Source organism: Microchirus variegatus (genome assembly GCF_963457635.1).
Source record: "Microchirus variegatus genome assembly, chromosome: 19".
Classification (NCBI taxonomy): domain Eukaryota; kingdom Metazoa; phylum Chordata; class Actinopteri; order Pleuronectiformes; family Soleidae; genus Microchirus; species Microchirus variegatus.
In genome coordinates, this window is record NC_139820.1 from 22283044 (window position 1) to 22310458 (window position 27415).

At 37.2% G+C, this 27415-nt stretch overlaps 1 protein-coding gene across 1 annotated transcript; it reads right to left on the minus strand.

The window, feature by feature from the left end:
- Window positions 1-16327: 16327 nt before the first annotated feature.
- Window positions 16328-26973, minus strand: cplx2b (complexin 2b; the record flags this gene model as incomplete). Its single annotated transcript, XM_083906496.1, has 3 exons — window positions 16328-16522; window positions 17119-17294; window positions 26943-26973. 3 exons carry the CDS (start codon window positions 26971-26973, stop codon window positions 16328-16330), a joined length of 402 nt encoding a protein of 133 aa, XP_083762622.1.
- Between the last annotated feature and the right edge of the window lie 442 nt (window positions 26974-27415).

The window sequence follows — 27415 nt, forward strand, 5'->3', positions numbered from 1 at the left end:
TGACGTCAAAAAAATGGTCAGATTTTGGACCAAATAGTGTAGTATGACATTGAGGTCGAAGACATAGTATAGTAGGACGTTTTGTCACATTTTGGGCTAAAAGAAAAAATTTTAATAAAATTTCTGATTTTGGACGACATAGTATAGTATGTCGCTTTTGTCAAATTTTGGACCAAATTCTTTTTTTCAAAAAAATGGTCAGATTTTGGACCAAATAGTGTAGTATGACATTGAGGTCGAAGACATAGTATAGTAGGATGTTTTGTCACATTTTGGGCTAAAAGAAAACATTTAAATAAAATTTCTGATTTTGGACGACATAGTATAGTATGTCGTTTTTGTCAAATTTTGGACCAAATTCTTTTTTTCAAAAAAATGGTCAGATTTTGGACCAAATAGTGTAGTATGACATTGAGGTCGAAGACATAGTATAGTAGGACGTTTTGTCACATTTTGGGCTAAAAGAAAAAATTTAAATAAAATTTCTGATTTTGGACGACATAGTATAGTATGTCGTTTTTGTCAAATTTTGGACCAAATTCTTTTTTTCAAAAAAATGGTCCGATTTTGGACCAAATAGTGTAGTATGACATTGAGGTCGAAGACATAGTATAGTAGGATGTTTTGTCACATTTTGGGCTAAAAGAAAAAATTTCAATAAAATTTCTGATTTTGGACGACATAGTATAGTATGTCGTTTTTGTCAAATTTTGGACCAAATTCTTTTTTTCAAAAAAATGGTCAGATTTTGGACCAAATAGTGTAGTATGACATTGAGGTCGAAGACATAGTAGAGTAGGACGTTTTGTCACATTTTGGGCTAAAAGAAAAAATTTCAATAAAATTTCTGATTTTGGACGACATAGTATAGTATGTCGTTTTTGTCAAATTTTGGACCAAATTCTTTTTTCAAAAAAATGGTCAGATTTTGGACCAAATAGTGTAGTATGACATTGAGGTCGAAGACATAGTAGAGTAGGACGTTTTGTCACATTTTGGGCTAAAAGAAAAAATTTCAATAAAATTTCTGATTTTGGACGACATAGTATAGTATGTCGTTTTTGTCAAATTTTGGACCAAATTCTTTTTTTCAAATAAATGGTCAGATTTTGGACCAAACAGTGTAGTATGACATTGAGGTCGAAGACATAGTAGAGTAGGACGTTTTGTCACATTTTGGGCTAAAAGAAAAAATTTCAATAAAATTTCTGATTTTGGACGACATAGTATAGTATGTCGTATTGTCAAATTTTGGACCAAATTCTTTTTTTCAAAAAAATCGTCAGACTTTGGACCAAATAGTGTAGTATGACATTGAGGTCGAAGACATAGTAGAGTAGGACGTTTTGTCACATTTTGGGCGAAAAGAAAAAATTAAAATAAAATTTCTGATTTTGGACGACATAGTATAGTATGTCGTTTTTGTCAAATTTTGGACCAAATTCTTTTTTTCAAAAAAATGATCCGATTTTGGACCAAATAGTGTAGTATGACATTGAGGTCGAAGACATAGTATAGTAGGATGTTTTGTCACATTTTGGGCTAAAAGAAAAAATTTCAATAAAATTTCTGATTTTGGACGACATAGTATAGTATGTCGTTTTTGTCAAATTTTGGACCAAATTCTTTTTTTCAAAAAAATGGTCAGATTTTGGACCAAATAGTGTAGTATGACATTGAGGTCGAAGACATAGTATAGTAGGACGTTTTGTCACATTTTGGGCTAAAAGAAAAAATTTCAATAAAATTTCTGATTTTGGACGACATAGTATAGTATGTCGTTTTTGTCAAATTTTGGACCAAATTCTTTTTTTCAAAAAAATGGTCAGATTTTGGACCAAACAGTGTAGTATGACATTGAGGTCAACAATATAGTATAGTAGGACGTTTTGTCACATTTTGGGCTAAAAGAAAAAATTTAAATAAAATTTCTGATTTTGGACGACATAGTATAGTATGTCGTTTTTGTCAAATTTTGGACCAAATTCTTTTTTCAAAAAAATGGTCAGATTTTGGACCAAATAGTGTAGTATGACATTGAGGTCGAAGACATAGTAGAGTAGGACGTTTTATCACATTTTGGGCTAAAAGAAAAAATTTCAATAAAATTTCTGATTTTGGACGACATAGTATAGTATGTCGTTTTTGTCAAATTTTGGACCAAATTCTTTTTTTCAAAAAAATGGTCAGATTTTGGACCAAATAGTGTAGTATGACACTGAGGTCGAAGACATAGTATAGTAGGACGTTTTGTCACATTTTGGGCTAAAAGAAAAAATTTCAATAAAACTGATTTTGGACGACATAGTATAGTATGTCGTTTTTGTCAAATTTTGGACCAAATTCTTTTTTCAAAAAAATGGTCAGATTTTGGACCAAACAGTGTAGTACGACATTGAGGTTAACAATATAGTATAGTAGGATGTTTTGTCACATTTTGGGCTAAAAGAAAAAATTTCAATAAAATTTCTGATTTTGGACGACATAGTATAGTATGTCGTTTTTGTCAAATTTTGGACCAAATTCTTTTTTTCAAAAAAATGGTCAGATTTTGGACCAAATAGTGTAGTATGACATTGAGGTCGAAGACATAGTATAGTAGGACGTTTTGTCACATTTTGGGCTAAAAGAAAAAATTTCAATAAAATTTCTGATTTTGGACGACATAGTATAGTATGTCGTTTTTGTCAAATTTTGGACCAAATGCTTTTTTTCAAAAAAATGGTCAGATTTTGGACCAAACAGTGTAGTATGACATTGAGGTCAACAATATAGTATAGTAGGACGTTTTGTCACATTTTGGGCTAAAAGAAAAAATTTCAATAAAATTTCTGATTTTGGACGACATAGTATAGTATGTCGTTTTTGTCAAATTTTGGACCAAATTCTTTTTTCAAAAAAATGGTCAGATTTTGGACCAAATAGTGTAGTATGACATTGAGGTCGAAGACATAGTAGAGTAGGACGTTTTGTCACATTTTGGGCTAAAAGAAAAAATTTAAATAAAATTTCTGATTTTGGACGACATAGTATAGTATGTCGTTTTTGTCAAATTTTGGACCAAATTCTTTTTTTCAAAAAAATGGTCAGATTTTGGACCAAATAGTGTAGTATGACATTGAGGTCGAAGACATAGTATAGTAGGACGTTTTGTCACATTTTGGGCTAAAAGAAAATATTTAAATAAAATTTCTGATTTTGGACGACATAGTATAGTATGTCGTTTTTGTCAAATTTTGGACCAAATACTTTTTTCAAAAAAATGGTCAGATTTTGGACCAAATAGTGTAGTATGACATTGAGGTCGAAGACATAGTATAGTAGGACGTTTTGTCACATTTTGGGCTAAAAGAAAATATTTAAATAAAATTTCTGATTTTGGACGACATAGTATAGTATGTCGTTTTTGTCAAATTTTGGACCAAATACTTTTTTTCAAAAAAATGGTCAGATTTTGGACCAAATAGTGTAGTATGACATTGAGGTCGAAGACATAGTATAGTAGGACGTTTTGTCACATTTTGGGCTAAAAGAAAAAATTTCAATAAAATTTCTGATTTTGGACGACATAGTATAGTATGTCTTTTTTGTCAAATTTTGGACCAAATACTTTTTTTCAAAAAAATGGTCAGATTTTGAACCAAATAGTGTAGTATGACATTGAGGTCGAAGACATAGTATAGTAGGACGTTTTGTCACATTTTGGGCTAAAAGAAAAAATTTCAATAAAATTTCTGATTTTGGACGACATAGTATATAGTATGTCGTTTTTGTCAAATTTTGGACCAAATTCTTTTTTTCAAAAAAATGGTCAGATTTTGGACCAAATAGTGTAGTATGACATTGAGGTCGAAGACATAGTATAGTAGGACGTTTTGTCACATTTTGGGCTAAAAGAAAAAATTTAAATAAAATTTCTGATTTTGGACGACATAGTATAGTATGTCGTTTTTGTCAAATTTTGGACCAAATTCTTTTTTTCAAAAAAATGGTCAGATTTTGGACCAAATAGTGTAGTATGACATTGAGGTCGAAGACATAGTAGAGTAGGACGTTTTGTCACATTTTGGGCTAAAAGAAAAAATTTCAATAAAATTTCTGATTTTGGACGACATAGTATAGTATGTCGTTTTTGTCAAATTTTGGACCAAATTCTTTTTTTCAAAAAAATGGTCAGATTTTGGACCAAATAGTGTAGTATGACATTAAGGTCGAAGACATAGTAGAGTAGGACGTTTTGTCACATTTTGGGCTAAAATAAAAAATTTCAATAAAATTTCTGATTTTGGACGACATAGTATAGTATGTCGTTTTTGTCAAATTTTGGACCAAATTCTTTTTTTCAAAAAAATGGTCAGATTTTGGACCAAATAGTGTAGTATGACATTGAGGTCGAAGACATAGTATAGTAGGACGTTTTGTCACATTTTGGGCTAAAAGAAAAAATTTCAATAAAATTTCTGATTTTGGACGACATAGTATAGTATGTCGTTTTTGTCAAATTTTGGACCAAATTCTTTTTTTCAAAAAAATGGTCAGATTTTGGACCAAAAAGTGTAGTATGACATAGAGGTCGAAGACATAGTATAGTAGGACGTTTTGTCACATTTTGGGCTAAAAGAAAAAATTTAAATAAAATTTCTGATTTTGGACGACATAGTATAGTATGTCGTTTTTGTCAAATTTTGGACCAAATTCTTTTTTTCAAAAAAATGGTCAGATTTTGGACCAAATAGTGTAGTATGACATTAAGGTCGAAGACATAGTAGAGTAGGACGTTTTGTCACATTTTGGGCTAAAAGAAAAAATTTCAATAAAATTTCTGATTTTGGACGACATAGTATAGTATGTCGTTTTTGTCAAATTTTGGACCAAATTCTTTTTTTCAAAAAAATGGTCAGATTTTGGACCAAATAGTGTAGTATGACATTGAGGTCGAAGACATAGTATAGTAGGACGTTTTGTCACATTTTGGGCTAAAAGAAAAAATTTCAATAAAATTTCTGATTTTGGACGACATAGTATAGTATGTCGTTTTTGTCAAATTTTGGACCAAATACTTTTTTTCAAAAAAATGGTCAGATTTTGGACCAAATAGTGTAGTATGACATTGAGGTCGAAGACATAGTATAGTAGGACGTTTTGTCACATTTTGGGCTAAAAGAAAAAATTTCAATAAAATTTCTGATTTTGGACGACATAGTATAGTATGTCGTTTTTGTCAAATTTTGGACCAAATTCTTTTTTTCAAAAAAATTGTCAGATTTTGGACCAAATAGTGTAGTATGACATTGAGGTCGAAGACATAGTATAGTAGGACGTTTTGTCACATTTTGGGCTAAAAGAAAAAATTTCAATAAAATTTCTGATTTTGGACGACATAGTATAGTATGTCGTTTTTGTCAAATTTTGGACCAAATACTTTTTTTTAAAAAAATGGTCAGATTTTGGACCAAATAGTGTAGTATGACATTGAGGTCGAAGACATAGTATAGTAGGACGTTTTGTCACATTTTGGGCTAAAAGAAAAAATTTCAATAAAATTTCTGATTTTGGACGACATAGTATAGTATGTCGTTTTTGTCAAATTTTGGACCAAATTCTTTTTTTCAAAAAAATGGTCAGATTTTGGACCAAATAGTGTAGTATGACATTGAGGTCGAAGACATAGTATAGTAGGACGTTTTGTCACATTTTGGGCTAAAAGAAAAAATTTCAATAAAATTTCTGATTTTGGACGACATAGTATAGTATGTCGTTTTTGTCAAATTTTGGAACAAATTCTTTTTTTCAAAAAAATGGTCAGATTTTGGACCAAATAGTGTAGTATGACATTGAGGTCGAAGACATAGTATAGTAGGACGTTTTGTCACATTTTGGGCTAAAAGAAAAAATTTCAATAAAATTTCTGATTTTGGACGACATAGTATAGTATGTCGTTTTTGTCAAATTTTGGACCAAATTCTTTTTTTCAAAAAAATGGTCAGATTTTGGACCAAATAGTGTAGTATGACATTGAGGTCGAAGACATAGTATAGTAGGACGTTTTGTCACATTTTGGGCTAAAAGAAAAAATTTAAATAAAATTTCTGATTTTGGACGACATAGTATAGTATGTCGTTTTTGTCAAATTTTGGACCAAATACTTTTTTTCAAAAAAATGGTCAGATTTTGGACCAAATAGTGTAGTATGACATTGAGGTCGAAGACATAGTAGAGTAGGACGTTTTGTCACATTTTGGGCTAAAAGAAAAAATTTCAATAAAATTTCTGATTTTGGACGACATAGTATAGTATGTCGTTTTTGTCAAATTTTGGACCAAATTCTTTTTTTCAAAAAAATGGTCAGATTTTGGACCAAATAGTGTAGTATGACATTGAGGTCGAAGACATAGTATAGTAGGACGTTTTGTCACATTTTGGGCTAAAAGAAAAAATTTCAATAAAATTTCTGATTTTGGACGACATAGTATAGTATGTCGTTTTTGTCAAATTTTGGACCAAATACTTTTTTTCAAAAAAATGGTCAGATTTTGGACCAAATAGTGTAGTATGACATTGAGGTCGAAGACATAGTATAGTAGGACGTTTTGTCACATTTTGGGCTAAAAGAAAAAATTTCAATAAAATTTCTGATTTTGGACGACATAGTATAGTATGTCGTTTTTGTCAAATTTTGGACCAAATTCTTTTTTTCAAAAAAATGGTCAGATTTTGGACCAAATAGTGTAGTATGACATTAAGGTCGAAGACATAGTAGAGTAGGACGTTTTGTCACATTTTGGGCTAAAAGAAAAAATTTCAATAAAATTTCTGATTTTGGACGACATAGTATAGTATGTCGTTTTTGTCAAATTTTGGACCAAATTCTTTTTTTCAAAAAAATGGTCAGATTTTGGACCAAATAGTGTAGTATGACATTGAGGTCGAAGACATAGTATAGTAGGACGTTTTGTCACATTTTGGGCTAAAAGAAAAAATTTCAATAAAATTTCTGATTTTGGACGACATAGTATAGTATGTCGTTTTTGTCAAATTTTGGACCAAATTCTTTTTTTCAAAAAAATGGTCAGATTTTGGACCAAATAGTGTAGTATGACATTGAGGTCGAAGACATAGTATAGTAGGACGTTTTGTCACATTTTGGGCTAAAAGAAAAAATTTCAATAAAATTTCTGATTTTGGACGACATAGTATAGTATGTCGTTTTTGTCAAATTTTGGACCAAATTCTTTTTTTCAAAAAAATGGTCAGATTTTGGACCAAATAGTGTAGTATGACATTAAGGTCGAAGACATAGTAGAGTAGGACGTTTTGTCACATTTTGGGCTAAAAGAAAAAATTTCAATAAAATTTCTGATTTTGGACGACATAGTATAGTATGTCGTTTTTGTCAAATTTTGGACCAAATTCTTTTTTTCAAAAAAATGGTCAGATTTTGGACCAAATAGTGTAGTATGACATTGAGGTCGAAGACATAGTATAGTAGGATGTTTTGTCACATTTTGGGCTAAAAGAAAAAATTTCAATAAAATTTCTGATTTTGGACGACATAGTATAGTATGTCGTTTTTGTCAAATTTTGGACCAAATTCTTTTTTTCAAAAAAATGGTCAGATTTTGGACCAAATAGTGTAGGATGACATTGAGGTCGAAGACATAGTATAGTAGGACGTTTTGTCACATTTTGGGCTAAAAGAAAAAATTTAAATAAAATTTCTGATTTTGGACGACATAGTATAGTATGTCGTTTTTGTCAAATTTTGGACCAAATACTTTTTTTCAAAAAAATGGTCAGATTTTGGACCAAATAGTGTAGTATGACATTGAGGTCGAAGACATAGTATAGTAGGACGTTTTGTCACATTTTGGGCTAAAAGAAAAAATTTAAATAAAATTTCTGATTTTGGACGACATAGTATAGTATGTCGTTTTTGTCAAATTTTGGACCAAATACTTTTTATCAAAAAAATGGTCAGATTTTGGACCAAATAGTGTAGTATGACATTGAGGTCGAAGACATAGTATAGTAGGACGTTTTGTCACATTTTGGGCTAAAAGAAAAAATTTCAATAAAATTTCTGATTTTGGACGACATAGTATAGTACGTCGTTTTTGTCAAATTTTGGACCAAATACTTTTTTTCAAAAAAATGGTCAGATTTTGGACCAAATAGTGTAGTATGACATTGAGGTCGAAGACATAGTATAGTAGGACGTTTTGTCACATTTTGGGCTAAAAGAAAAAATTTCAATAAAATTTCTGATTTTGGACGACATAGTATAGTATGTCGTTTTTGTCAAATTTTGGACCAAATTCTTTTTTTCAAAAAAATGGTCAGATTTTGGACCAAATAGTGTAGTATGACATTAAGGTCGAAGACATAGTAGAGTAGGACGTTTTGTCACATTTTGGGCTAAAAGAAAAAATTTCAATAAAATTTCTGATTTTGGACGACATAGTATAGTATGTCGTTTTTGTCAAATTTTGGACCAAATTCTTTTTTTCAAAAAAATGGTCAGATTTTGGACCAAATAGTGTAGTATGACATTGAGGTCGAAGACATAGTATAGTAGGACGTTTTGTCACATTTTGGGCTAAAAGAAAAAATTTCAATAAAATTTCTGATTTTGAACGACATAGTATAGTATGTCGTTTTTGTCAAATTTTGGACCAAATTCTTTTTTTCAAAAAAATGGTCAGATTTTGGACCAAATAGTGTAGTATGACATTGAGGTCGAAGACATAGTATAGTAGGACGTTTTGTCACATTTTGGGCTAAAAGAAAAAATTTCAATAAAATTTCTGATTTTGGACGACATAGTATAGTATGTCGTTTTGTCAAATTTTGGACCAAATTCTTTTTTTCAAAAAAATGGTCAGATTTTGGACCAAATAGTGTAGTATGACATTGAGGTCGAAGACATAGTAGAGTAGGACGTTTTGTCACATTTTGGGCTAAAAGAAAAAATTTAAATAAAATTTCTGATTTTGGACGACATAGTATAGTATGTCGTTTTTGTCAAATTTTGGACCAAATACTTTTTTTCAAAAAAATGGTCAGATTTTGGACCAAATAGTGTAGTATGACATTGAGGTCGAAGACATAGTATAGTAGGACGTTTTGTCACATTTTGGGCTAAAAGAAAAAAATTCAATAAAATTTCTGATTTTGGACGACATAGTATAGTATGTCGTTTTTGTCAAATTTTGGACCAAATTCTTTTTTTCAAAAAAATGGTCAGATTTTGGACCAAATAGTGTAGTATGACATTAAGGTCGAAGACATCGTAGAGTAGGACGTTTTGTCACATTTTGGGCTAAAAGAAAAAATTTCAATAAAATTTCTGATTTTGGACGACATAGTATAGTATGTCGTTTTTGTCAAATTTTGGACCAAATTCTTTTTTTCAAAAAAATGGTCAGATTTTGGACCAAATAGTGTAGTATGACATTGAGGTCGAAGACATAGTATAGTAGGACGTTTTGTCACATTTTGGGCTAAAAGAAAAAAATTCAATAAAATTTCTGATTTTGGACGACATAGTATAGTATGTCGTTTTTGTCAAATTTTGGACCAAATTCTTTTTTTCAAAAAAATGGTCAGATTTTGGACCAAATAGTGTAGTATGACATTAAGGTCGAAGACATCGTAGAGTAGGACGTTTTGTCACATTTTGGGCTAAAAGAAAAAATTTCAATAAAATTTCTGATTTTGGACGACATAGTATAGTATGTCGTTTTTGTCAAATTTTGGACCAAATTCTTTTTTTCAAAAAAATGGTCAGATTTTGGACCAAATAGTGTAGTATGACATTGAGGTCGAAGACATAGTATAGTAGGACGTTTTGTCACATTTTGGGCTTAAAGAAAAAATTTCAATAAAATTTCTGATTTTGGACGACATAGTATATAGTATGTCGTTTTTGTCAAATTTTGGACCAAATACTTTTTTTCAAAAAAATGGTCAGATTTTGGACCAAATAGTGTAGTATGACATTGAGGTCGAAGACATAGTATAGTAGGACGTTTTGTCACATTTTGGGCTAAAAGAAAAAATTTCAATAAAATTTCTGATTTTGGACGACACAGTATAGTATGTCGTTTTTGTCAAATTTTGGACCAAATTCTTTTTTTCAAAAAAATGGTCAGATTTTGGACCAAATAGTGTAGTATGACATTAAGGTCGAAGACATAGTAGAGTAGGACGTTTTGTCACATTTTGGGCTAAAAGAAAAAATTTAAATAAAATTTCTGATTTTGGACGACATAGTATAGTATGTCGTTTTTGTCAAATTTTGGACCAAACAAAAATTTTCACAAAATTATCAAATGTTATTTTTGATTTAAAAGACCAAAGACACATAATATAATTGATTATTGTCGATAAATGTGTAGTGTGTGTTATGATTACTATTAATATGTAACCATGGCGACCCCTAGAGACGGAGACGCCGAACGCAAAACAATAACCAATAAATAAATAAATAAAATAAGGATATTTTGAAATGAATTTTTCAGACAGGTTTGATCATGAGGACAAACATAAAATGAAAAAACAGGTTTTCATTTAGATTGTGTTTTTTTACAGGGAAGGAAAAACACACACACACGTAATGAAAATGCGATTTTCTCCCTCAGGGCTGTTTGTTGAAACATGGTGAAAATATGATTCACAGCGTGTATAACACACACACACACACACACACACACTGATATAAAACGTGTGTTGTTGGCATTTACAGTTTCCTCAGTAAATGTGAGCGTGAGCTGAAACGAGCAGCTAATCTGCCTCACGTTGGGTTTTTACTCACTGAACCACTTCTGTCATTCAAAACACTCTGAACACACACACACACACACATACACACACACACACACACACACACACACAGCGAGTCTTTCATTTAGGATTAACACGACTGTAAAGGAGTAAAATCACTGCCGGTTATTTCTCATCATTTACATAACGGCAGCAGAGAAACAGCTTTGACTTCTCAGACGTCAGCGTATAAATAAATAAATACATTTAAACAACTTTTATTTGATTTTTCATTTTATTTATTTGCACAGAAGAATAAAGCGACGGTGTGAGTGAATTTGGGACTTTTTACGACACGGAGAAAATGGAGAATGACAGGTTTTATGACCGGTCTGATTGAGTCAATATGTCGCTTAGGACGTTTGGGAAGATAATTTGGTTTAGTTTGTGTAAATATAAGGTAAAAAGAATTGTACACTGCAAAAAAAAATAGTTTTCAAGAAAGTGAAATATGAGAAAAATTGTCAAATTTTAAGAAAAATCAAAAACGTCTTAGCTAACTGATACAATAGCTAACTAGCCGCCTGGTAGCTACCATGGATAGCTAGCTAACTAAAAGCAAGTATTTGTGTAAACAAGTTTATTGGAGAGTATAATCAGCTTAACGAATCAGCAATTTTTCTATTTCTACTCTAGTGTCTAGCTAGCCAGCTAGCTAGCTAGCTAGTATAATAGAGAGTTAGCAATGTCTTCATACGATTTGGACAAATTAGTGCCTGAAGGCAAGTTTTAACAATTTAAGCCAAGCAAAAATAAATTGCTGACACCATTGACACATTGTTTTTCTTTAAATAATATCAATAATATTCTTTCATATATAGGCTAGGTGGCTTATTTCTAGCGTTTAGAGCTCAACCATTATATTTTCTATAGTAACACAATTGAAAATATAAAAAATAGTCAAGTAAATGTTGTATAAAAAGGTGTAAAGTATTAATTATTGAAGTAAAGTATTGATTATTACACAATGAGCACAATATATTCCACATTATTCTCTTTTCTTTGAGCAAAATGTTATGTATTTAAAATGTTTGTGTTTTAATGATTTAGTTTGTGGGATTAAAATAATAATAATACAAAAATGACAGAATGAAAACACAGGTACAATTCTTTTTTTTATTTATAAACCTTTTTTTTATTAGTATTATGCATTAAATTTGAAAAAGGAATGATTCGGTTCTATCGATGAGACAGTTTTACAGTGATTGGGCTCCACATACAGTATATGACATGCAATTAAGGGAAAGAATTGCAAACAATAATAATAACAACAATAATAATAATAATAACAATTTACATTCTTCACCTCTGCACCCTGAAATTAGTTTGACCCTGAATGAAAAACAGAACGAACCTGTCTTGATTCAGTTAAAGGAATTTAAAGAATGAAAATAAACATTCCCTTTATTTATCATTTTTTAATATACTTCTTTATACCGCCGACCACTGGAGGGAGCTAGTGCGGTGACCTGAACACGGTCACATCATCAGCAAACGTGTGAACTTCACCGAGCGCGATTAAAGGGACCCTGCCAGGTTTTCTGACCTCAGTTGCTGCGGCTGCGGCGGCGGCGGCGGCGGCGGCGGCGGCGGCGGCGGCGGCAGCTAACGCTTCTTATCACTTTTATTTTTAACATTTACGCCGTAGTGACGCGTAACGTAGCGTAAGTGACGACTTCTTACGATGCCAGAACGTTTAACATTTTTTACGAGCGTATCGTATCGGAACTGGAATGTTTTTCAGAGCGAAGTTGTGCCACTGCGGCGACGCGACGGTTCAATTCTTACTTGGCAGGATTCGGCATTGGCAGTTACGGTAAATGTTTGCGCGTTAGCGTCGTAGCATCGTCGCTCGCTGCGTCCCGAAAAAAAAACCAAAACAGAAACGATAAAGTTTAAAGGGAAGTTCAGCGTCAGGTCTGAACCCGGACCTAAAATATTCTCTCCGTCTCAAACACTCTTTGCATTTAATTTCATTTCTTTACACGTAAACATCTTGGCCTTGTAGCCTCGTCGCGCTGATTCCGTCGATTCTTTTCGCGTCTAAATCGTAATCACATCGACCGTTCTGGATCCGACGCACAGATTCTGTTGCCCGGAGACTCGGACAGAAACAGGAAATGATTCTCCATCTTTTTTTTAAAATATATAAATAAATGTGTTGTTTTTCTCCTCCTCTACCAAACATCTGCATGCTCAACATTTTCAAAGGAATGTTTTAAGTATTGTGGTTTTTTGTTTGTTTGTCTGTTTGTTTTTTTTGTATTTTTCTTTTTTTTTCTCAGACATGGCACCACCGGGGGGCGTCGCCCCTGAGTTTCTGCCTGTGCACAAAAGAGTTCAAAGACACGTTTTTTTTACCGTCGTATAAACGAGGACTATATGAAACACCGACATCGGTCGCACACCACGGACACGTAGAAAGACGCACACATATAAACACACATACACACACATACAGTACACGTAAATACACACTCAGACACTTAGAACAATGGCTTCTTCTTTTGTTTTCTACGTACATTTCCTCTTGCGTATACATTCGTATACGTGTTCAAAGATACAAGAATGGTGAGGATTTACAAACATATGCAAATAACTTCTTTCATTTTCTTTTTTTTTTGAGGAACACAAAACGAAACGTGACACGAGTAACTTTCAATGCTTCAATATTTTCTCTTTTTGTCATTTTCATTATTGCAATCTAAACATAAATATGGCTTCGTCTAGTGAAGAGTCCTATCTGAGTTAGAAAAGAAAGAGAAGGGAAATAAAAACGATCGTAATTATGACAAGTTCATCGTTAGTGTTTTTTTTAAAGTTACAAATTCATGGAAAAAAAGCCACTAAATCGTTTTTTTAGGAATAACCAACATGCTTCATTATATCGACAAAAGGTGAGTTCCAGTCGCACTCAAAACTCGCAATTCTCCTGTTTTTTAGCAAGTTTTTTTAGCCTAGCAATATAAACTGTTTAAAAAATGGCCAAGATTAGCTTCCGAAGTAGCTAGCCTAGCTATAATGCTAACATTAGGTGTTCTCTCAGTGTTTTCGTGTATAAAACAGCACAAATGTGTGTATAGAAGGAACTGGGTTAGCTTGCGAGTTAGCTTGAAGTTGAACTAGCAACTCTCCACACTCACTTCACACGGCAGCTCGGTGTATGTCATTTTTTTGTGTCTTAAAGAATGTTTGTAAACTGTTCCCTTTGTGTTTGTGTCGCTTTGTCAGTGTTTTAATGCATAAAATACCACAAAAATACTGTATATTAGCTTGCTAGTTAGCTAACCTTGCAATAATGCTCACCTGTGAAACACTGTGTGGAACTCTCTTAACTTTGAGTCATGACGTGATCCCAGTTCCACAAGCTACAGCTGAAACCCATTGTAAGATATTTAAAATATGCTAAATGCTAAGTGAATGCTAAGTATTTGGTTGGTTTGGTTAAACCGATCAGCGTGGAGCGCAATCCTGGAGCTGAACAGCCACCATTTTGAGACTTCTAGTGCAGGCAGTGAAAATCATGCTCACAACTCCAGTCTAGTTAGCTAACCAAGCCTTAATGCTAACAATAAGCACCGCTATCCGCCTAGTGAAGTTCTGTAGAAACCGGGTTTACGAAAATAACGACTTCCGAGGCGACTGGAACTCACTAACGTCCCACGCGTTACGGTGGTTTCACTAAAATAGAGATCGTTTCCATTGAACAGCACATTTACGTAAATGCTATCGGACAAATCACGATGTTTATTTCACTGGATTAAGAGATGCAGGACGCTAATCGTCATCTAAATTAGCTCGCGGGCCCGGTTTCTCCTAGGATCTAATCTTAGTTTAGACACATTTAGTTTTGGGATGCATGCAACGAAGACGCTGAACGGCTGCGTCCGTCGTTTCTTCTACACACAAGCGTCACGCGTACGAAGAAAAAAAAAACACGTCAGGCGCGCGAGTGTGTTTGTGTGCGGACGAAAGAAATAGAAAGTACCTCTTTGGTCTCGGTGGTCAAAACATAAGAAAGGTTAGCTTAGATCACATTTTTGTTTGCATTCAAAAAAATAAAATGTTCAGAAGAAGAAGAAAGAAAGAAAGAAAATGCATAAATAGTTGAAATAAAATAAACAAAAAGCCACTTATTTATGTAATCAAGTGCTTAATGTGGAACCCACATTTGACCAGTCATGGGATGGCGTGACAGGAAGTGACGACACGTACGGTACCGGGCGACGACGACTACTTCCTGGTGGCTAATGCTTTGATTGTCTATGGAGACCGCGCTAGCTCAAATCTAAAAGATTCAAAACATGGGACTCGAATCCTGTTTGTTTTGCAGATTTTTTTTTTATATTCTATAAACTGTTTAGAAAACGGAGCTAGCTAAGATTAGCTTCCGAATTAGCTAACCCAGCTGTGATGCTAACATTAAGCACATTGATTTTTACGGGCTCGTGAAACTACGGGCTGTGTTTTTGTCAAATTTGTGAAAAATTGCGGACAATTTGGCAGTCAGGCTAGCTGTTAGCTCAACGAAAAGAACGTGAAACTAGAGGCGGAAGTCGGACGGCAAACAGATCTTTGGAAGCTCGTAGCCAGTGAATCACATCGTGTTAGAGCTCGTTTTGACGCCTGTTGAAGCCGACGGCAGCTTCCGGGCTTCAAAACCTTGTCGGGAATTTCCCAAAGTCCAAAATACGCTAACGTAACGATCAAATACTTGTATTTTTAATTCCAAAAGTGTCCCGTTCTGTATCTTTTTTTCTTTTTTTACCAACTACCGTGCGGGCGGTTTGACTCGAATGAAACCCTCATGTACAATTCCTCCGTCAGAGGAGATGATATGAAGGCACGTGTCCTAAAAACTCAAATTTTATTTTCTATATATATATATATATATATATTTATATATTTTTTTAAAGGTTTTTTTTAAATATAAAGACCTACACCTGGTTGAAAAAGTAGAAAACACTCATTGAAATGAAAGAAAACAAAACCACGGTGGCAGTGCCCTTCGCTAATAAGGAAATACTGTAAAAACGACGCCCGGTCGCCGCGGCAACAGACGGCGACGACCGAACCGATTAAAACGTCTGAGCTTTTTTTTTTAAATTATTATTATAAATAAATAAATAACAAAGAGAAGGAGAGAGAGAGCGGTAAAGACACAGTAAACGGACAGGAATGTCGCATAAGTGGCAGTCGAGAAGAAAATGACGCAGTCGCCGAGGAGTAGAAAAGAAAAGCGTAAACAGTTTGTTTGTTTTTTTTCGTAGAAAGGCAGTGAGCAGCCTCCGACAGTTTGGCAGGAACCCTCCCCCAACCTTCACCCTCCCTCCCCCTAACCTTCACCCTCCCTCATCCCCAAAAAACCTCTTTCGCGCCCAAATTCATCTTCAACCGTCAAACTTCACCTCAGTCTGACCCAAACCAGCCAGACCCTGAATTTAGGGTTCGTTTGACTCTATCTTTTTTTATTCATCATTATTATTCTCTTTTCCCGCCCTCTGTTTTACTTCTTGAACATGTCCTGCAGAGGTCCAGGCAGATACTTGAGGACGGTGTCCAGGATGCTCTCCTCGTCCTCCTCCTCGTCGCCGCAGCCTCTCGGAATCGCCTTCTTGGGACGAGTGAGCGAACCCTCGCAGGCCTGTTCCATGGCGGCTTTCTCCTCCGCCTCCTTCTCCTCCTTCTTCTTCAGGCCGTACTGAAAAAACACAGAGAAATCCTTCCTTAGTCGACACTGTAAACTCCAATGACCTGGAGGCCACAGAGCGTCCACACGCTTAGAAATAAGGGTTCCAAAAGGATTCTTCTACAAGGGCTGAGGTTCTTCCTGGAACCATTTGCTTCTGAAAAACCCTTTGCTGAATAAAGGGTTTTTCAAGGGTTCTTGGTAACACTAACGGTTCCAATAAGAACCATTTTGATCCAGAGAACCCTTCAAAACCCCTTTCCTGAATAGGCTACTTGCACAATGGAACTTCCGCCTAGCAACCGTGGCTTCTGGTGAGCATTGGGCGGCTTCCGGTAGATCGTGTTGTCGTTGTGATTTCCCGGAGACGCTAGTGAAGTGCTAAGTCGTAGAGTCAATTTTAAGCCCAATTTATACTCCTGCGTAAAGTACTCTGCTATGGGGGGGTTTGGTCCAGGGAACGATCGCTTTACAAACATCTGTTTTCTGTTTTAAAAAAGTCCAGATAAAGCTTCAAACACACTCACACATTATAGATTTGCTGCTCGTCTTCACGTCTGAGGATGGTTCTCAGAGGTGAAAGGGGCCAGCAGGGGGCGTTCTCTTACCTTGTCCCTGATGGTCTGCCGTACTTTTTCCCTGTCGGCCTCCATGCGGGCGTGTTTGGCCTTCCTCTCGTCCTCCTGCTGCCTCAGCGCCTCCTGACGCTCCTCCTCCTTCTTGGCGGCGTCCGGGTCTTTCTCCTCCTCGCCGCCGAGCATCTTACCCATGTCTTTGGTGGCACCTGGTGGAGAAAATGAAGACGTCACAGCTGCTTTAAACCAGGAGTGATCCGAGAAAGACCCAGAGCATTGTGAGCCGTCCACATTTAAACCTGAGCAACTCCCCTTTAGCATTCCTCCAATAGACAAAGTCTCCGTCCCAATACGTCCCCCTTAATATTTCCCCTTGGTTTTGAGCGCCCTCAACTGTAAATTCCCCTCGTTAAGGGAAGTGGTATTGGGACACCGCTACATGCAAATTAGCGCAGGGAACGTAACGAACGTGCTAACCTACGTCACATGTTGACAATTCTACCGGTGGAGCGTGCTACTGTTTTCATTCAGGAAAAATGGCGGTGGATCCAGCTGTTTGTTTTTCTCCGTCAACGGCGGCTATATGGCGCTATATCGCGTATGTGATTTTAAATCTGACAAGTCCGGAGTAGTCCGAGAGAGTGCTCGCTCGGGGCGCTCGGCTGGTTAGCTAGTTAGCTAACTGCTTTCATAAATCATCATATATTTTCTGACATTAGTGTTCAAAGCTCAACGGTCCTTTTGGACGTGTATCAAACCAACATATTACAACACATTTCAACATCGGAACGTGCTTATCTGTGAAAATATATCACGCCGAAAATGTTCCTCGGTAGATGCGGCCGCCATCTTTGTTTGAATTCGCAAAGCATCATGGGTAATTTCATCTTCCACTTCGTTTTAAGCCCGCATCAGAGCTCACTACATTTTGAGGGTTGATTATAAGGGGGAAATCGCATTTCCCCTTGCCCCACCCTACACGTGAACGCGCAAAATGTAGGGTTAGGGGAGGTATTGGGACAGGCCCAAAGAGTCTGGCTTTCCCGGCCATGTTTTCACACCTCTTTGTCTACTGTAGTCATCGGGGAGCCGACTCCAGTTGAATTTACCATTACAGTCAAGTACTTTCAGGCATTCTGAAGCGCCTACAACCACAATCAAGGGCCGATGTCGGGACAATCTTTGACCCAAAAAGGTGAATTCTAAACAGAACTGGGAAACAAACTACTTTTAAATGATTTTATAAATGAAAACCACCAAAGAGGACAGAAGACATCTGTATACGGTAGTTTAATTTTAATCCTGCTAACAAAATAACACGACATCCTTGGCAGAAGTAAGTGATTCCTGTGTTTTACTATAAGAAAGAAGACGGCAGTTCCTTCAGAATAAAGGTCACTTCCTGTCTCTGCGGTCACGTCTTCACTGTGACAGACGATGCGGTCGTTGTTGGCCGACTGTGATCGATGGTAAATACACGACCACCTGAGAGTGGATGAATTATGGATCGTCCGAGAGAAAACTTCATCTGAGTATTGATCGGCCTCTCAGAGAAAGAGAGAGAGAGGGTTTCACCGTCTACTGCCTTTATGAAACCACAGCGGAATAAAAACACCCTTCAACAACCACACAAACTGTGAAGAAATGGAGCAAAATATGTTGATTTTCTGCAACGACAACAACAACAACAACGACAACGACTGAAGATTCTTTAAAACTAAAAATCTGTGTTTTGTTGAACGACTTCAACATTTATTTATCAGATAAAAGTAGAAACAAAAGGTTTCCATCGCAGCTAGCTTAGATAGATATCAGCTAACGAAAAATAGCAGCTAGTTAGAGAGCAAGCTAGTGTTTTCAAAGCTAACTGTAGATAGATAGATAGATAGATAGATAGATAGATAGATAGATAGATAGATAGATAGATAGATAGATAGATAGATAGATAGATAGAATAGCTAGCTAAGATAGAACTAGCTTAGAGAGATTGAGTAGCTAGCTAAGATAGACAAAGCTTAGATAGATAGATAGATAGATAGATAGATAGATAGATAGATAGATAGATAGATAGATAGATAGATAGATAGATAGATAGATAGATAGATAGATAGATAGATAGAACTAGCTTAGAGAGATTGAGTAGCTAAGATAGAACAAGCTTAGATAGATAGCTAAGATACAACAAGCATAGATAGATAGATAGAAATAGCTTAGATAGAGTAGCTAGCTAAGATAGAACAAGCTTAGACAGACAGACAGACAGACAGACAGACAGATAGACAGATAGATAGATAGATAGATAGATAGATAGATAGATAGATAGATAGATAGATAGATAGATAGATAGATAGATAGATAGATAGAGTTGTAGCTTCACCAATGCTACTAAATGTTACACACTGTACCTTTAAACTTTAAAGTTGTAGAATATTCATTTACTTCTCAGCTGAGGTGAAACTAACTGTAAAACGTTGATTTCATGGCGAATGGAATGTGGTCGTTCCGTTTTAAAGGTGTTTTTACGACCGAGAGAGAAATTTAGGAGCCGGAGAGCTGATTAAACATTAATGGTTCAATCATTGCTATTGATCACCAAACCCCACCCACCAATCCTTAGAGGAACAATACGCCGTGGTCGTTTACGGTTATGTGGCTGTAAAAAAAAACGTAAATTATTACACACAATTAGGCGCCAGGGAGACAAAGGAGAACATTACGGAGTAAATGACTCTGAAGAAATGCGGCGCCGGCGACTGCAGCGTTTTCCCTGTTTGGTTGTTTTGAAGCCAAAGGTGACCGGCGGCGTCACGCTGCAGCAGACTCATGGGGTGGTGCTAATTGCCCTGCAGCGTTGTGTCATCGTTAGCAAAGCCGCGGATGACAAATTAGCGCACGGTCGGGGGTGAAGGGAGCGGCGGCGGCGAGATATTTACTCCAGACTCACCGGGGAACCAGCAGAAGGTCAGACGGTCCACTGAGGTGCAAACAGTCAAACATGCACCATATGTGCTACAGTGGTCTGCAAACACCTAAAGGTCAAGAGCAGTTGTGTGACGGTCGTACAGAGTTGACTCACATACACTCAGAGACTGCAGAAAATATTCAGTTTTCATTCTGCGGACGCATGAAAACCACAAAGAAGTGAAGTAAAAATGAGTCCAGAGGTCAAATAAAATCAAAATTGTGCAAGTTAGCATCTGTACCTTCACCTTCTTCTCTCTGTGCCAGGAACGAGTGAGACTTTGACTCACTGATAGATAGATAGATAGATAGATAGATAGATAGATAGATAGATAGATAGATAGATAGATAGATAGATAGATAGATAGATAGATAGATAGATAGATAGATAGATACAACTAGCTTAGATAGACAGAATAGCTAGGTAGGTTAGAACTAGCTTAGATAGATAGATACAACTAGCTTAGATAGATAGAATAACTAACTAAGATACAACTAGCTTAGATAGATAGAGTAGCTAGCTAAAGTAGAACTAGATAGATAGATAGTAGCTATCTAAGATAGAACTAGCTTAGATAGATAGATAGATAGATAGATAGATAGATAGATAGATAGATAGATAGATAGATAGATAGATAGATAGATAGATAGATAGATAGATAGAATGATAGATAGATAGAACTAGCTTAGATAGATAGAATAGCTAGCTAAGATAGAACTAGCTCAGATAGATAGATAGATAGATAGATAGATAGATAGATAGATAGATAGATAGATAGATAGATAGATAGATAGATAGATAGATAGATAGATAGATAGATAGATAGATAGAACTAGCTTAGATAGATAGAATAGCTAGCTCATATAGAATAGCTAGCTCAGATAGATAGATAGATAGATAGATAGATAGATAGATAGACAGACAGACAGACAGACAGACAGACAGACAGATAGATAGATAGATAGATAGATAGATAGATAGATAGATAGATAGATAGATAGATAGATAGATAGATAGATAGATAGATAGATAGATAGATAGATAGATAGATAGATAGATAGATAGATAGATAGATCTAGTCCCGGAAGTAACCCTCACTTTCCTTCTCTCTGTGCCAGGAATGAGCAAGACTTTGACTCACTGATCAACATCGCCAGGATCTACAGTACGCTAACATCAATACAAAGTCAAGTCTTGATTCCAGGCATTAATCTAAGAAAATTAGGTCTTTGCTCGTCAAGACACTCGGTCAGGTGAAAGGTGATACCCGACTTGACCACAAAAGACCCAGTAGACCCTCTTAATTCCAACATTACATGGAAATTTGACGAGAACCTGTCAGGAGTAGAGGTTCCTCAGGGACCTTTGGCTGACATTTACATCGATAGCACGTCTGTGCTGTAGGTCAAGGCAAGACGATCGCGACTGAAAGCAGCAGATGTTCACGACACCCTGGGATTGGGAACCATGAAGAGGTGGCAAGGAGTCAAACGCTGACAGATATGATATACCCATCACATATCGGGCTTTGTGGATCAAGGAACTTGGCTTGGAACCAGAGGGGCACTGGTTCGAATACCGGGCGAGGTACCTGATCCCTGTTGATGGGATTCATTGGAGTTGAGTCAGAAAGGGCATAAAGAAAAACAAATACGGTGACCTCTAGAGAAGGAGAAGCCAGAAGTTGAGATGGGTACCATCCTAATTATGGACGCCTTCCCATTGGGTTACCAGGAACAGTACATAGACTGCAGTCCCTTTCCGTGCAACCTTCTCTTTTGCGCTCTTAAACCATGTCTTTGTCTCTTGTGATGCTGGATCAAATGGGTTGACCCGCAGTACGGGACCTCAGAGACGCCGAGACGAGGATCCGACCAAACAACAACAACAACAACAACAACAACAACATAACTGATGATAAATGAAAAGAGGAAAGTCATCCACTCTCCAGAGAGTTGGAGTGTTTTCTCTTTGACCCATCAGTGTTTATAACCTTCACTTATTCCCTCGCTCCCCCTCCTCTGTCCTTATCCGTCCTCTACCGCTCACCGTCCCCCCTTTACTCATTAAAGTGACATCGCAGGACCTGTGATTTAAGTGTCCTTCCTCTTCCTCTTCCTCTTCAATTCTTGCCTCAGTTTCATCTTTTGTTCCATTCAATCCTCTCAAATCAAAACAACCTCCGTCCTCTTCCTTTTTCCCCCCCCGTCACTCCATCTGAGGTCAGCTGACTCATCTCATTGCCGCAGACAAAGGTGGGCATCTCCGGGCTAAGTGCTCAGACAGCCCCCCCAAACCCCCCCCCCCCCAATCGCTCATTACTGCATTCATTCACTCTTTCAATGGGCCAAAGTGGTTTTGATCCACAAAAGCTTCTGTGAAGCACTTAAACAGACGCCTGAACAGACACAACAACCGCAGCCGTGTGGACTCGCAAAAATGCAAACGATCGCCTCAAACTGAGTCATTACCGATCACCCACTCTAGGGGGCGACGCACATTTGATGTGGCAGAGATTTTATCACAGAACGTTCTTCCTGACGCAAACCCTCGCATTCATCCACGGTTGGAATCACAATAGTTTAATGGGAATTGGGTGCCTTGCTAAGGGGTAACCCCAGACCTATACCTAGCGGGGATTTGAACCAGCAACAATCTACGTGAACACGACTCTGTTTGTACTACATGATCGTCCAACACTGAAAATGCACGTCCCGCCAACAGCAATGATTCTTTGCTAACTGCTGCTGTTTCCTTCACCATGCGGCTCCAATTAAGTGTCCCTGGATTCAATTAAAGCTACAGTAAAAGACACTGAAGTACTGAAGTGTGTGAGTGACTGAGAAGGGAATAACGTGGTCAAAACAGAACTGTAGTGTTGTTATAATCCCTCAGTGGTCCACAGGGGGGCGATAGAGGTTCTACACTGGGAAGACGTAAAGAAAACTGAGAGGACAAATGTTGCAGAGAACCTTTTACATCTTAAATACACCCGAGTATAAAGAAAAAGACGTTGATGCTACTGGCACTGGTTCTTTGTCAACTGCTGCTGTTACCTTTACTATGCGGCTCCAATTAAGTGTCCCTGGATTCATTCTAGACAATTAAAGCTACGGTAAAAGACACAGACACTGAAGTACTGTATGTGAGTGACTGAGAAGGAAACACTGGGTCAAAACAGAACTATAGTGTTGTTATAATCACTCTGTTGTCCACAGGGGGCGATAGAGGTTCTACACTCGGAAGACGTAAAGGAAACTGAGAGGACAAATGTTGCAGAGAACGTTTTTACATCTTAAATACACCAGAGTATAAAGAAAAATATGTTGATGGTACCGGCACTCGTTCTTTGTTAACTGCTGCTGTTACCTTTACTATGCGGCTCCAATTAAGTGTCCCTGGATTCAGTCTGGACAATGGAGGAGGAGTGGGTGTAGAAAAAACGTGGTCAAAACAGAAGTATAGCGTTGTTATAATTACTCAGAGTTCCACAGGGGGGCGATAGAGGTTCTACATGAAGGAAACTGAGAGGACAAATGTTGCCGAGAACATCTTTTTACATCTTTAATTCACCTGATCTTCGGCTACCGTTCCAGAAACACAAAGAAAAAGATGTTTCTCGTCTCAGAACTGATGTATTTTGTTCCCAGCATGCACTTCCTTTCATATAGAAGCTCAAATCAAAGATAATATGAAGTTAATCTCTGGATGATCAGCAGGAAGTGATCCTGGCCAGGGCGGGCAGGCAGGCTAGCGGAGCCCTCGCCGTTTCATTTCCTGCTCAGGCGAGAAAAAGCCAAAAGAAAGAAGGTACAATAACAGGAAGTCGCGGGGGCCAGGTTGATAAGTCGAGCGACGATGGGCGAGCGCGACGTCACCGCTGTCCTGACAGATTTGACGGATGTGCTGCGTTACTCAGGCGGACCACACGTCCATGTGACTTATGAGGGCGTAGTGTTTTTTACAGCGGAGGTCATCCATTATTTAAATGAGCTCCATTTTTCACACACACACACACACACACACCCTTTAACAAATTATCCAGTAGCCGTGAGATCCATCTGAGCGGCTGGAAGGACGAGTAAATGAGCCGTGGCTCGTCTTCTCCTCAGAACTGTCCTCACTCAGTGTCTTATAAACACAAAAACAAGTCATTTTGTTGTAAAGTTTGTTAAATCTATGGTCTGCGGAACATCTGAGAGAACATTCTGTAGATTCCGTAAAGAGTGATCGTAAAAAAAACCCGGGATTAGACGTCGTTTCCTGACACAAACCTCCGATTGAATTATCGTTTGTTTCGATTTAGAACCGATCTCATATCGAGAAGAAGCTGCGAGAACTGTTTTCAGACCACTTTTCCGTATCCAACACCAATATATCACGAACTCCAGTATCTGTTGATTCCAAAATCAGTCCAATACAATCGTTTTGAACGATTTTAAGAACTTTCAAGGGCAAAATTACTAATTCTCCAACTGTGTAACAAATATTCTTCTACCATAGAAGAAATAAACAGCTCATAACATCACGCTTTGTTGAAGATCTTGTAGAAAACATCATTGTATTCGTTAGCGATCGTCATCCGGGGACCATGAACGCCTACGTTACGAAGCCAAAGATTGGCTGTGTGTGTGTGTGTGTGTGTTAGAGGACTTGTTGCAGGTCCTTGAACGCACCGCGCTGACGGACATTTTGATTAATCAAAGCCAACATGGAAACACTGATGAATCCGATTTCTAATTAAACATCCAGAGCAAATACAATCTGTGTCCTGCAGCTGCGATCTATAGCTCAGTGTGTGTGTGTGTGTGTGTGGGGGGGGGGGGGTTTAATGACATTACTGAGGCCTGTTTCCATGTGTGTGTGTGTGTGTGTGTGTGTGTAATTAGATAAAAGTTTGTGAGTGCAGCTAAATTGAATAGTGAGGTCAGCTTTGTGTGTTCTGTTGTAAACAAAAGCAGTCGAGGATTTTTTTTTGTTGCCTCCAAACGTCGTCGCGTTTGTCGTAATTTTTACGAGATGTGATCATGTGATCGATCACGGTCAAGAATCGACTTATCTGATTACTACACTGTAAAGAAAACTTATTTGAGCGTTAAATCATCGTGACTTTTTCGTTTAATCGACTCAAACGTGAAACTAAAGCTCTGGGAACAAGTTCGTTCAGATGCCTCCGAGCCGGTGTTCAATCCAAGATGGCGGCTTTCCTGTTCGGTTTGCATCATGGTCATGATGTCATTTTTTCTTCAGCCCGGCATTTTACACGTGTGTACCAATTTTCGCGCATGTACGATAAAACTTGCTCTTCAGGCCAAATTTGTAAAGTGGGCGGAGCACTTATTTGCCCCGCCCACATTCAATTGTTGAGGGACATTCACCGAACGGGAATGTGGGAATTACAATCGATAGATACAGTAGAGTACGTTTTGAAAATATTAGCCCCCTAGTGGTGTAAAAATGGTGTAAACACAAAAACGACCCATAGTTAGGTTTTAGTTAAAGGACAGTTTTTACAGTTTTTGCTATGTTTTTATGTCAGTCTCTGGGTGGTGTAAAAAAAAAAAAAAAAACTGTTTGCACACAGTTGTCTGTTTGTTTGTCTTTGATTGATGTCCTGACTGACACGCCCACTTTAACACAACACTCCTGCAGCAGGACACTCAATCTGAAAATGGGCCCAACGTCCCCGAGGGAGTACGACCGCAAATGAAACCTCATCTGTGTGCGCGCGCGTGTGTGTGTGTGTGTGTGTGTGTGTGTGTGTGTGTGTGTGTGTGTGTGTGTGTGTGTGTGTGCTGCTTGTATACATATATTCTAGAACAACCAGCTGTGTCCCAGTGTAATAAATGCCAGTGTGTTCCTGGAGAAAAGGTCACAGCACTAGACGGCTTCTCTTCAGGAGGTAAATTACAACACTTCAGCCTGGGATGGATGGATGGCTGGATGGATGGATGTATACCTAACTGAAAATAAACAGAGGCACTAGGATGAGGGGATATAGGGATGGAGGTAGAGAGGCGTAAACAAGTGGCGTAAACGTTAAGATTCTCTGACCACAACATTGTCGGTATGTTCACGTGTCAATAAAGAATCATCAAAACTTTATAGAAAAGGACAATGTGCAATAACATTAGCAAAATGTGCAGTTAATATCAACCAAATAATAAGATATTCTATATATCCACCAAAAGACTGGCTGCCAAATACTGAGCTTTTCTATATATTCGGCAAAAGACAGGCTGCCAAATAATGAGCTTTTCTATATATCTGCCAAAAGACAGGCTTCCAAATAATGAGCTTTTCTGTATATCCACCAAAAGATTGGCTGCCAAATAATGAGCTTTTCTATATATCCACCAAAAGACAGGATGCCAAATAATGAGCTTGTCTATATATCCGCCAAAAGACAGGCTGCCAAATAATGAGCTTTTCTATATATCCACCAAAAGACAGGCTGCCAAATAATGAGCTTTTCTATATATCCACCAAAAGACAGGCAGCCAAATAATGAGCTTTTCTATATACCCACCAAAAGATTGGCTGCCAAATAATGAGCTATTCTATATATCCACCAAGAGAATGACTGCTATATAAAGTGCTATTCTATATATCCACCAAAAGACTGGCTGCCAAATAATGACCTATTCCATATATCCACCAAAAACCGTGTGCCGAATAATGAGCTTTTCTATGTATTCACCAATGGATTGGTAAGTTGAAGGATCTAGCAGCTTCTTCTCGATGGAGAATGAGATCTTTTCTAAACAGAAACAGGAGACAATAAACGTCTATGTTCTAAGAACACGAGGAAGAACCTGAGGAACCTGAGGACGTTCTCCAGGACTCTGAATCTTCTCAAACTAAAGGTCCAGCAGACGTGAAGACGAGCACTTACCGCCTAAAGCTTGCTTCATGACAAAGTCCATGTTTGCTGCTGATTCTTGATCTTCTCAGAGACCGAGGATAGCTTAGCATGTAGCCACCGAGTCTCGATCCTTTCCTCCACGTCCTCTGACGTGACGATGGACTCGTCCTCTGACGACTCTCTGCTGCCAAAGAGAAAGAGAAGAAGAAGAAGACACGTACGTTAATACAACAGCCGCCGTTTGTGTCTCAGAGACGTCGATAAAGACACTAAAGACGAGGACACGCACACACGCGTCCAGGACGTGTCGTATCGGACGGTTGTCGGATCAGGCTGACGTTTTAAAAACAACACGTAATGGGATCTTCTTAACGCGCTTCACCTCCGTGACAGGAATCCTGTTCAGGAAAAGCAGTCGATCGATAGAATCCTGAGGCCGTTTGCTCAGAGTCACTCAACGATCTGTTCATCAATATCAGTAAATCAATCATCGTCTTCTTCTT